At 62.5% G+C, this 12564-nt stretch overlaps 2 protein-coding genes across 11 annotated transcripts; both read left to right on the plus strand.

Annotated features, from left to right (window-relative positions):
* The first annotated feature begins 1107 nt into the window (after positions 1–1107).
* On the plus strand, positions 1108–5347 carry LOC144952478 (FK506-binding protein-like). 10 transcript variants are annotated; one of them, XM_078882912.1, is made up of 4 exons: positions 1169–1314; positions 1727–1761; positions 3336–3572; positions 3796–5347. In XM_078882912.1, exons 3-4 carry the CDS (start codon positions 3566–3568, stop codon positions 4914–4916), a joined length of 1128 nt encoding a protein of 375 aa, XP_078739038.1. In that variant the 5' UTR covers positions 1169–1314; positions 1727–1761; positions 3336–3565; the 3' UTR covers positions 4917–5347. The 10 variants fall into 10 exon arrangements, with proteins under 10 accessions (XP_078739040.1, XP_078739038.1, XP_078739031.1 ...); XM_078882905.1 differs by lacking the exon at positions 1727–1761 and having other exon boundaries at positions 1169–1349; XM_078882904.1 differs by lacking the exon at positions 1727–1761.
* Positions 5348–7504: 2157 nt separating this feature from the next.
* MRPS2 (mitochondrial ribosomal protein S2) lies at positions 7505–11771 on the plus strand. The gene is made up of 5 exons (XM_078883023.1): positions 7505–7612; positions 8825–8962; positions 9660–9801; positions 10395–10645; positions 10815–11771. The coding sequence occupies exons 1-5, from the start codon at positions 7573–7575 to the stop codon at positions 11123–11125; spliced, it is 882 nt and encodes a 293-aa protein (XP_078739149.1). The 5' UTR covers positions 7505–7572; the 3' UTR covers positions 11126–11771.
* The last annotated feature ends 793 nt before the right edge of the window (positions 11772–12564 follow it).

A 12564-nucleotide genomic window follows, 5' to 3' on the forward strand; every position in this document is an offset into this window, starting at 1 on the left:
CCACCCTCCCTCACACACAACCACCCTCCCTCACACACAACCACCCCCCCTCACACACAACCACCCTCCCTCACACACAACCACCCTCCCTCACACACAACCACCCCCCCTCACACACAACCACCCTCCCTCACACACAACCACCCTCCCTCACACACAACCACCCTCCCTCACACACAACCACCCTCCCTCACACACAACCACCCTCCCTCACACACAACCACCCTCCCTCCCTCACACACAACCATCCTCCCTCACACACAACCACCCTCCCTCACACACAACCACCCTCCCTCACACACAACCACCCTCCCTCACACACAACCACCCTCCCTCCCTCACACACAACCACCCTCCCTCACACACAACCACCCTCCCTCACACACAACCACCCTCCCTCACACACAACCACCCTCCCTCACACACAACCACCCTCCCTCACACACAACCACCCTCCCTCCCTCACACACAACCATCCTCCCTCACACACAACCACCCTCCCTCACACACAACCACCCTCCCTCACACACAACCACCCTCCCTCACACACAACCACCCTCCCTCACACACAACCACCCTCCCTCACACACAACCACCCTCCCTCACACACAACCACCCTCCCTCACACACAACCACCCTCCCTCACACACAACCACCCTCCCTCACACACAACCACCCTCCCTCACACACAACCACCATCCCGCCCGACGTCCACAGTCTCAAGACGACGACGCCGCCGCCAAGTGTGGCCGCCTTAAGTGGCGTTAATGAGCGCTAATTAAGCCTCGTCAAGTTATTACCTTCAACAAGACAAACGTCACTCTCGACGTTCTCAAAAACTCCGCTCCTCTCTCGCCGCCGTCCCCCACGCGCCGTGAACCTGGGAATGTTTTCCACTCTGGCGAGACTCCAGTGGCGGTCACGAGGAGGTAACGAGGCGGTCACGAGGTAACGAGGCGATAACGAGGAGGTAACGAAGCGGTAACGAGGAGGTAACGAGGAGGCCGAACTCCTTGACGAGGCGGCAATTAGCGCGGGCGAGGAGCAGGCGGCGTCCCCATGGCAACAGCGACCAGGCCCCTCATGCCGATGTGGCCGTCTCCGCCACTCTCGCGCGCTCCCATTGGCCAATTGCATCCAGCAACGCGACCCCCGATTGGTTCTCGCGTAGGAGCGCACTCGGGACAGCATCCGCGCTCCCATTGGTCCGCTGCGGCCTATCACGTGACCCGCGGCCTTCGACTCGTCACGCGCCCGCGCCTATCCGCGCTGGGGATTGTGGAGCGCGGCCTGGCCCCGAGAGGCTCTCGCCAGGTGAGCTCTGGGGGGGTGGACGCGGCGTCTCGTAGGTGAGCTCTGGGGGGGGGACGCGGCGTCTCGCGAGGTGAGCTCTGGGGGGGGGGGGACGCGGCGTCTCGCGAGGTGAGCTCTGGGGGGGGGGACGCGGCGTCTCGCGAGGTGAGCTCTGGGGGGGGGGGGACGCGGCGTCTCGCCAGGTGAGCTCTGGGGGGGGGCGCGGCGTCTCGTAGGTGAGCTCTGGGGGGGGGGGGACGCGGCGTCTCGCCAGGTGAGCTCTGGGGGGGGGGGGGCGCGGCGTCTCGTAGGTGAGCTCTGGGGGGGGGGGGGGACGCGGCGTCTCGTAGGTGAGCTCTGGGGGGGGGGGGGGGGTTGACGCGGCGTCTCGCCAGGTGAGCTCTGGGGGGGGGGGGGACGCGGCGTCTCGTAGGTGAGCTCTGGGGGGGGGACGCGGCGTCTCGCCAGGTGAGCTCTGGGGGGGGGGGGGGGGACGCGGCGTCTCGTAGGTGAGCTCTGGGGGGGGGGGACGCGGCGTCTCGCCAGGTGAGCTCTGGGGGGGGGGGACGCGGCGTCTCGTAGGTGAGCTCTGGGGGGGGGGGGACGCGGCGTCTCGCCAGGTGAGCTCTGAGGGGGGGGGGACGCGGCGTCTCGCCAGGTGAGCTCTGGGGGGGGGGGGACGCGGCGTCTCGCCAGGTGAGCTCTGGGGGGGGGGGGACGCGGCGTCTCGTAGGTGAGCTCTGGGGGGGGGGGACGCGGCGTCTCGCCAGGTGAGCTCTGGGGGGGGGGGACGCGGCGTCTCGCCAGGTGAGCTCTGGGGGGGGGGACGCGGCGTCTCGTAGGTGAGCTCTGGGGGGGGGGACGCGGCGTCTCGCGAGGTGAGCTCTGGGGGGGGGGACGCGGCGTCTCGCCAGGTGAGCTCTGGGGGGGGGGCGCGGCGTCTCGTAGGTGAGCTCTGGGGGGGGGGGACGCGGCGTCTCGCCAGGTGAGCTCTGGGGGGGGGGGGGCGCGGCGTCTCGTAGGTGAGCTCTGGGGGGGGGGGACGCGGCGTCTCGTAGGTGAGCTCTGGGGGGGTGGACGCGGCGTCTCGCGAGGTGAGCTCTGGGGGGGGGGGACGCGGCGTCTCGCCAGGTGAGCTCTGGGGGGGGGGGGCGCGGCGTCTCGTAGGTGAGCTCTGGGGGGGGGGGACGCGGCGTCTCGCCAGGTGAGCTCTGGGGTGGGGGGGGGGCGCGGCGTCTCGTAGGTGAGCTCTGGGGGGGGGGACGCGGCGTCTCGTAGATGAGCTCTGGGGGGGTGGACGCGGCGTCTCGCGAGGTGAGCTCTGGGGGGGGGGGACGCGGCGTCTCGCCAGGTGAGCTCTGGGGGGGGGGGGCGCGGCGTCTCGTAGGTGAGCTCTGGGGGGGGGGGACGCGGCGTCTCGTAGGTGAGCTCGGGGGGGGGGGACGCGGCGTCTCTTAGGTGAGCTCTGGGGGGGGGGGGGCGCGGCGTCTCGTAGGTGAGCTCTGGGGGGGGGGGACGCGGCGTCTCGCCAGGTGAGCTCTGGGGGGGGGGGGACGCGGCGTCTCGCCGGCTCCGCGTGGGAGTTGCGAGCTGAGAGCTGCGGACTGGCGACTCAAACGCGACGGGTGAAACTACCCCCCCCCCCCCCCGTGACTGCGGCGCGCAGGAAGCGGCTGCACATCCCACCACGGTGCGTAGAACCCTAAGAATCCTACCGAACCCATTCAACGGGGTCCGAGACCCCCTTTCCCCCCTCTCTAGGGGTCCCCCTACCCTCCCCGTGCTCCCTTTCCCCAAAGTCTCTTTCTCGACAGTCCCCTCACCACAGGGTCCCCTAATCAGGGCGCCCCTTTATCTGGTGTCGCCCTAGGCTCGAATCACATATTCGTGGGGTCCCCCCCTCGCCCCGAAGACTCCCCGCTCGCCTCTCGGGGTTCTCTCCCCCCACAAAGGGGGGCGTCTCCCTCCCCCCCCCGCTTGGTCGGGGTCCCCATTTGCTTTGTGTGATCTCCCCTCTCTCCCCATCCATTCCCATCCATCAGGAACTTCAACGTCCCTCGGCATCGCTTGAAGATACGTGAGCCCTTTTGGACCCGTGCGCTTCACCTTAAGTAATACAAATTGAACCCCGATGAAGCTTGGAGACCTGAATGGAGTTCAAAGGAACTTGCACACAAACACCGCCTTGTGAAAGACCCAACACAAGATACCCCTGGCTTTGACCTTCCACGAAGCTCATGCTCCATCCTAAATCGCATCCGCTGCATGACCCATGGCAGGTACGGATACCTGATGCGACGTATAATGACGCGATGCCCGACCCACACATACGAAGGCGACATCACAACAGCGATCCACTCGGCTGCTCACGACACGGTTATTTGGCTTGACCACCTGAATGAAATTGCAGTGGCTCTGCATCTACATCAGTCATACAAGAAATGAAGACCCCTCTATCTCCCGTCTCTCACACCCCCCCAATGTTTCTGTGTCTCCCCCCAGAGGTTTTCATGGAGGAGCAGTCGGCACCAGGCGAGTGGCGGTGCCCGGGAGGCGTGTTCACGAAGCGCGAGATCACGCCGGGGCACGGGCTCCGGAGGCCGCGCGACGGCGCGCGCTGCCTCGTCAGATTTAGCCTCGCGCCGGGGGCGGCCGCGGGCTCCGTCAACCCCAACGATCGAGGCTCCCGGTCCGCCTCCACCTGCCCTAATCCCGGTTCCACATACTCTGATACCAACCCGAGCGTCGCAGACCTCGCCGATCTCGGGAGCAGCTCCACAGACCCCGAGCCGAGCTCCAGTCCCGGCTCCGCCAGCTGCAGCCTCAACCCTGGCTCGACCGATAAAGTGACCGGTTCCGTCTCCATCAAGCCCAACCCTCAACCCAGCGCCTCCGACGCCGACCCGAGCTCCGGTCTCGACTCCACGGCCCCCGGCCCCGGGAGCCCGTGCCCGTCGTTCCCGTTCGTGCTGGACGTGTGGCTCCAGGTGACCGTGGGCGAGGGCGACACGGACGCGGTCGACGCGGTCGACCGGTGCCTGGAGACGATGCGGCGCGGCGAAGTCTGCGAGCTCCGGCTCCGCCTTGCGCCGCCGCGGCCGCCGCCGCTCCGGGTGGAGCTGCGCGGATTCACGCGCGAGCCCGAGTGGTGGGAGATGGACGCGGAGGCGCGCTGGGCCCGCGCGCTCCACCACAAGGAGCGCGGCGCCGCCCGCTTCTCGGAGGGCTCGACGCGCGCCGCCGCGTGGCGATACGCCAAGGCGCTGCGCCTTCTCCTCCCGCTGCGGCCCCCGCGCCTGCCCGCCGACCGCTTCCGGCCGCTGGCGGCCGCCCTCTACGCCAACGCCGCCGCGTGCCAGCTGCGGCTGGGGCAGCCGCGCAACGCCGTGGAGAGCTGCGGCCGGGCCCTGGAGCTCGTGCCGGGCTCGGCCAAGTGGCTTCACCGGCGGGCGACGGCGCTGGCGCAGCTCGGGGAGCTGGAGGCGGCGAGGTCCGACCTGGAGCTGGCGCTGAGCGCGGAGCCGAGGAACGCGGCGGTGCTCGCCGCCATGCAGGGGGTGCGCGCGCGCGAGAGGGAGGAGGCGGCCAGGCTGGGCCGCGCCCTCAGCAAGATGTTTGTGTGAAGGTTGACCGACCGTGCGTTAGCCGCACCTTCGATTAGCACGGTTGGCTACGTGCGGTGCGAAATAAATTCAACACACGTACAAACTTGGTTGTGGGAGGTTAAAGGAAGTTAGCAGGAGGGAGGCAACTGTGCGGTTAACGGAGGTTGATGGGATCCATCAACTGTGTGAGGTTAAACAGGCGAGGAATGACATGTTGGGTGGAATGGGTTCTTGTCGGGGTGGTGGCGAATATACCAAAATCATGAACCAAGGGTTATACCCAGGGACAGTGTGGGGGTTTGCAGTCCTTGGGACTCGCCAGGAGGGCGTGTGATTGAGTTTACAAATCTCTGTAAATGAACAAAGACCAACAGTTTTTTTGCCCGGGTCCTGTGTCTGTCAGCGTACAGCGGGCTTCGCTGAAATAAAGGAATCGATTGAGAAATGCTCTTACTTGAAAGCTGCCCTTTCTGGACATCCGTGCCGAGCGCTGCTCCCATCTCCTTCACAGCGCTCACAGAAGCAGCGCCCCCCATGGCTATCCCCAAAGAGCAGTTTTTCAGAGCTTCTCGAATAAATCAAGCTGTGAAACCTACATCGATACATAAAAAAATGATTAGCATGCTTGGCTGTGTACGGTGCAAAATAAATGCAACATACACAAGCAGGGCCTGTGCACTGATAGCAATTATTGAAGGCAGACCGGGATCACAAAGATCAAATGAAGATGCGAGCGGGGAATAGGATGGAGCTGCGCGATGTAACGATCTAACCAGCGCCCACCGAGCTGATCTCATCGCTCTATCTTCACCGTGGATGTCCTCTAAGGCACAATCCTTCCTTTTGGATGCCGCTCAAGTTGTTTTTCTCACCGCCAACCATTGTCCCTAATCCCAGCGACGTGCCCAACTCTGGCCGATGTTTCTGAACAGTCAAAATTACTGGATTTTGTATTATTATTTTCTATTTTACCGGGTAAGGCCCACTGAGCCTATAGCTGTTTCTCAGAAGTGACTTGGATATCAAATGACAGCTCAACGAAGTGGCTGATCACGTGGAAATTGATTGCAGCAAAATACTCCAAACGCACGTCAATTCTGAATGTGGAGGGAAAAACCAGAGGACCCGGAGAAATATCAATGCTCCCATCAGGAGAGAGACTTTGTAAACTCCAAATCTACAGCAGGTGTCAGGGTCGGGTTCGACCCCACGACCTGTGGACCAGGCGAGACGGTTCACATTCACCACCGTGGTGACACATCTGTGTCTGATACCGAACAAGCTACAGGTGCAGCCCTGCAATTTCTTGCGCCACGCACCTTTAACATAAAAAGGCGAAGATCTCCTGTGTAGCCTAAGCAAACTGTCGGGGCAAGTGCTGTTTGCAAGCACCTTTGAAGACCAGCACGGTATACGAGGGGTGGGTGGCTGCATTTGTCTCCCTTTTTATACACCACACCAGGTATTCGTTTAAGGCTGAGTCGACCTAGGGGAAGACCACGACCGGTTCAGATATTCGCTACTGTTATTGAGCAGAAATCCAACTCGGGTTGCTGGGTGCGTCTAGTGAGGTGCGCTTTCCGCTGTGCCATGGCTCCCCACCATGTAGTGTAATAGCGCCGGCTGGTGCACAGCAGTGGCAACTGGTGGACAGACAGCACACGTCGGTGTGAGTGTGAGCACGGGGTGAGTTGGCAGGTCGGTGAGTGTGAGCACGGGGAGAGTTGGCAGGTCGGTGTGAGTGTGAGCTCGGGGTGAGTTGGCAGGTCGGTGTGAGTGTGAGCACGGGGTGAGTTGGCAGGTCGGTGTGAGTGTGAGCTCGGGGTGAGTTGGCAGGTCGGTGTGAGTGTGAGCACGGGGTGAGTTGGCAGGTCGGTGTGAGTGTGAGCACGGGGAGAGTTGGCAGGTCGGTGTGAGTGTGAGCTCGGGGTGAGTTGGCAGGTCGGTGTGAGTGTGAGCACGGGGTGAGTTGGCAGGTCGGTGTGAGTGTGAGCACGGGGTGAGTTGGCAGGTCGGTGTGAGTGTGAGCACGGGGGAGAGTTGGCAGGTCGGTGTGAGTGTGAGCACGGGGTGAGTTGGCAGGTCGGTGTGAGTGTGAACACGGGGGTGAGTTGGCAGGTCGGTGTGAGTGTGAGCACGGGGTGAGTTGGCAGGTCGGTGTGAGTGTGAGCACGGGGTGAGTTGGCAGGTCGGTGTGAGTGTGAGCACGGGGGTGAGTTGGCAGGTCGGTGTGAGTGTGAGCACGGGGTGAGTTGGCAGGTCGGTGTGAATGTGAGCACGGGGTGAGTTGGCAGGTCGGTGTGAGTGTGAGCACGGGGTGAGTTGGCAGGTCGGTGTGAGTGTGAGCACGGGGTGAGTTGGCAGGTCGGTGTGAGTGTGAGCACGGGGTGAGTGTGAGCACGGGGTGAGTTGGCAGGTCGGTGTGAGTGTGAGCACGGGGGTGAGTGTGAGCACGGGGTGAGTTGGCAGGTCGGCGTAAGCCGTCAAAGAGCCCGCACAGACCAGCGTGGTGAAGTATGGTCTAGTGACCCCATGACCTCCGTGGGGGGGGGGGGGCTAATCTAGCAGTGGAAAGAGCAATGCCGATGGTGCTGGTTCATTGCGGAGGGTTTTTCCCTCCAGATTCTGGCATCGCTTGCCGCGCGGTCACGTGTGGGAGAGTGACGTCGGAGCAATGGCCGCCCCCGTCATGTCGGCGTGGAGGTCGCTGCGTGGTGAGAGACCCCGAGTCCCGGGGACCCCTTCCCGGGCCCCCTCCCACAGGGGCCCCTCCACAGGGGTCCCCTCACCCTGGGGTCCCTGAGCCCCCTTCCCCGGGTCCCCTCCCACTGGGGCCTGGGGTCCCTGAGCCCTGGGGGTCCCTTCCCCGGGTCCCCTCACCCTGAGTCCTGAGCCCCCTGTCCCAGGGTCCCCTCACCCCTGGGTCCCCTTTCTAGTGTCCCCTCCCCTGGCTCCCCTCCCCTGGATACCGCCTGCCCCTGTGACCCCTCTCCCTGTGACCCCTCTCCCTGTGACCCCTTTGCCGGGTCCCCTCCCACGAACCTGCGCCTTGTATCTACAAATATAAACTAAACGATGTCTTTATTTTACCAGGTGAGGCCCACTGAACTATGTAGATCCTTTTCAGAATTGACCTGCCCACAAATGACAGCTCAGCGCCGTGGCCTGTCATGTGGACATCTTTAGCCGCCGAATACTCAACACGTTGATTTTAAATGGAGATGCTAAATCCGCGCGACAACGGGGAGAGAGAGTGAGAGGCAAACTCCAATTATACAGCGGCCATCAGAGCAAGCCAGTGCACGTCTTCTGTACCGGTCGTGGTGGTGGTAGCCAGCCGCGCTAATCGGAGGTGCGGGGGATAGGACAACCAACTAAACAAGTGAGGAAGAAGTGAGTTTACATTCTGCAGTATTTAAAAGTGCACAGCTCCAGTGGTTTCTTAATATCGGACGGAAGAGCGTTCCAGACGGCCACAGAAGAGCATCTGGAAGTGCGCGATGTGGTGACCGTCATTGTTCAACGGCAGCAGCCAGAAGCTGCTGCGAGGATGACGCAGCTCACGTGATGATTTCAGCTCCTTGACGACATCATTGATGTCTTGTGGTTCATGGCTTCGTGTGTCCTCGCCGTGGTGGTGAGACGTTAACTACCTCGCCTGCTGTGCAGGAGGTCGTGGGTTCGATCGCGACCCTGACCCCTGCTGCTGCTGCTGTATATTTGGAGTTTGCGTCTCTCTCCCCGTGGTCGCGTGGATTTTTCTCCGGGTCTTCCGGTTTTTTTTCACTCCACGTTTCTAAACGTCACGCGCATAGAGAATGTGTCTGCTGCTGCTGTACATTCACACGCGATAAGCCGCTTCGTGGAGCTATCGTTTGTGATGACTAAGTCGCTTCGGTTTGTTTCTATCTCCCGCGCGCGGGCAGGGCTGGCAGGGCTGGCCGGCCGGCTCCCTGGCGCGTCCGGAGCGGCGGGGGGGAGCAGGAGGAGCGGCGCGGCCGCATTCGCCGCCGTCCCGGCTCAGCGAGGCCTCGAGACGGCTCGTGGGGGCGGCACGCCGGCAGGTGTGGGGGGTGGGGGGGCTGTGTGTGTGTGGGGGTGTGGGGGGTGTGTGTGGGGGGTGTGGGGGGTGTGTGTGTGTGGGGGTGTGGGGGGGGTGAGGGGTGTGGGGGGTGTGGGGTGGGGAGCGAGAACGAGGGGACGGAGGCTCCAGGAGAGTGTGGCTCAGTGTGGTACGGTGTGTCTACATTGTGTGTGTGTGTGTCTACACATGTGTGTGTGTGTCTACATTGTGTGTGTCTGTACCCAGTGCGGTGTTGCTACATGTGTGTGTGTGTACCTGGTGCGGTGTGTCTACACGTGTGTGTGTGTGTACCTGGTGCGGTGTGTCTACATGTGTGTGTGTCTGTACCCGGTGTGGTGTGTAAACATCGCCACTGGGGAGACAAAGGCGGCCGAGCGTGGTGTTCACCAAGCCCTCTTGTGCCACAGTGCCGGCCTTCACATGTGCTGCTCGCTAACAGCACTTGCTCCAACAGTCTGTTAAGGCTACACGGGGGATCTTCATCTGTACGCATGCGGTGTACGCATGTGGTGTCTGTACGCATGTGGTGTCTGTACGCATGTGGTGTCTGTACGCATGTGGTGTCTGTACGCATGTGGTGTCTGTACGCATGTGGTGTCTGTACGCATGTGGTGTCTGTACGCATGTGGTGTCTGTACGCATGTGGTGTCTGTACGCATGTGGTGTCTGCGTGGCAGAGCGGGAGGCCGAGTGGCAGCGCCGCGTGCTGGAGGAGCCGCTCAAGCACCCGGACTTCTTCCGCGTGTCCGAGCTCGTGTCCCTGCGCGACCTCTTCACGGCACGCGTCCACCTGGGCCACAAACGCGGCTGCCGCAACAGGTAGCCTCCTCCTCCTCATGCCACCCACGTGTCTCTCGTTAGGGTTAAGTCAACGTGGTGGTGGTTTTATGCCACCCTGCACCACCACTCGGATGAGATTGTCACGTTCACACACAGATGATAGTCTTCTCGCTATGATGGCCCTGCGTCCGTGAACTCAATGCCAATGGTGAGGTTCTGTTGCTGCTGCTCGCCACACAGCAGTTTACTTTGCGGTCCAATCGTAACAATGTGGCTGTCTTTAATGTATCTCGATAGATGTTTACAGATATCTGTTTCTATGGGTTTACTGTATGGGCCATAGGTTGGGTTACCTGGCCACAATTGTACGTGGTTGCGGACCCGAGTGAGGGCCCGACCCTTCGTAGCAGTAACTCCTCTGTATAGTTAGCTGGGTGGTCACCACCTGAGGCTGTATCTGGGGAAGGGGCAGTCACCCCTTTGTGTTACAAACGAAAGTGTTGCCTCTAGAAGGAGCAACGTCTGCGGCTCGGTTGGAGCCCCAGCTGCTCCTCATCATGGGTGGCTTAGCGACGGATGCAACTTGACCCGAATCGATCTGACCTCTGACCCCCCCACTCCACCTCCAACAGGTACATGACCCCGTACATCTACGGCTGCCGGCTGGGTCAAGACATCATCGACCTGGATCAGACGCTGGAGCACCTGGTGTCGGCGCTGAACTTCACGGCGCACGTGGCGTACCGTGGCGGCGCCGTGCTGTTCGTGACGAGAGCGCGCCAGCACGCGCACCTCGTGGAGGAGACGGCGCGCGCGTGCGGCGAGTTCGCCCACGCGCGCTACTGGCAGGGGGGCTTGCTCACCAACGCGCCGGTGCAGTACGGTGAGCCAGCCCTCCTCCCTGCCCCTCCCCCACCACGCTCCGAGCGAACGCTGCCCGAGTGCCGGGGATGGGGAACTTGCGGCCATGGGATGGGCACGGCCCACGAGCTCACGTCACTTCGACCTGTTGTCCCTCCCCCCGCATCTCCCCCCTCCTCTCCCCCACGCAGGCGTGGGCGTGCGTCTGCCGGACCTGCTGGTGTTCCTGGGCACGCAGAACAACGCGTTTGAGCAGCACGTGGCCGTGCGCGACGCCGCCAAGCTCAGCGTGCCGACCGTGGGCATCGTCGACTCCAACTGCGACCCGAGCATCGTCACCTTCCCCGTGCCGGGCAACGACGACTCGCCCAGCGCCGTGCGCCTCTACTGCGGCCTCTTCCGCGCCACCGTCACGCGCGCCAAGGAGCGCCGGCGCCACCTCGAGACGCTGCACCAGGCCGCCAGCGCCGCCACCGCCGCCAGCACCGCCGCCGGGAGTTAATGGTCGAGTCGGCCACCGGCAAAAGCAGGCGCTGCTCTTGGTGAAATGGAACTCTCGTTCATTAATCGCCGCCGACCGCCGCCAGCGCTGGTGGCAACACCGGCGCCACCACCGCCACTGGAAGTTAATGGCTGTGGCTGCACCAGCGAGGCGTAGACAGCTCTTTCCGGCAAATTTGGATCTCCGCATCACCGCCACCACCACTATCACTGCCACCACCGCCACTATCACCGCCACGACCACTATCACCGCCACGACCACTATCACCGCCACCACCACTATCACCGCCACCACCACTATCACCGCCACCACTACTATCACCGCCACCACTATCACCGCCACCAGGGCCTGTGCACAAGCGCCGCCACCAGAACCAGCTAATGAAGGGTCGAGCCTGCGCTCGCAATGTTGCAGCTTCATGTTGTCGTTGTAGCACCACCACCCCCGTGAGCCACAGCGTGGCGGTGGGGGGGTCGTTTGCGCAGCCATGCGGGCGTTCCAGAGTAGCCCCAAACTCCCGTTTGTCCATCGTTTCGCATTTAGTTTTTCTACTTTCCTCAAAATTATTTGAATAAAGGAAACTGGACGCCACCAACGTCCGTCGCCCCACGCGCTTCATCAGTGTTGGTCACGCAACCCGGGGTGGCACCGCATACACATGGTAGGGGGGGGGGGGTTGGGGAAACCACGCAGACGCATGGACTCGGCCGTCGCGAGGTTATCCCCGAGTGTGGTACACGAGCGTGGTACGCCGAGCGTGGTACGCCACGAGCGTGGTACACAAGTGTGGTACACGAGCGTGGTACGCCCCGAGCGTGGTACCTGAGCGTGGTACGCCCCGAGCTTGGTACGCCCCGAGCGTGTCCCCAGAATCAGGCTGGGACAAGCGGGCGCTGTGTAGCAGCGGAGGAGAAGACGGCTTGAACGCGAGGGTCAGGACCACTTCACTCTCAACAGTTTCTCCCACCGACAGTGCAGCGCAGCGCAACGTGGAACCACGCTCATTTATTTCTCGCTACTCAAACAGACGGGCTATGTACAGAATATACACAGTGGAGACGCCCATGTGCACCGTGTACATATACAGTCAATTACACCGCTCCCATCCACGCATCGCACGCGCGAGGAAGAAGTTAGCGGTGCCGCATCCCCGGGCCTCCTCGAGCGTGCGCGAGTCTCCTCCGTGCAATCGGCTTTCCTCCCACGTGTCGCCGCGCTCACGAGTGGAGGTGGTCAAACATCCCGACGCAGGACCGCAGCTCTTGGGAACTTTAAACAGGCAGCAGTGGTTGGTTCTGTGGCCGCCCCCCCCCCCTCGTCTGCGGTTTTACACGCGCGGCGAAGCAAATTCTACAGCAATCCGAAATGCGATTTACATGAATGACGCCATACAAAAATATTATAACAATTCAGCTCCTCACAAACTTCCCGCTAACGAT

This window comes from Lampetra fluviatilis, chromosome 68 (assembly GCF_964198595.1).
Source record: "Lampetra fluviatilis chromosome 68, kcLamFluv1.1, whole genome shotgun sequence".
NCBI lineage: Eukaryota > Metazoa > Chordata > Hyperoartia > Petromyzontiformes > Petromyzontidae > Lampetra > Lampetra fluviatilis.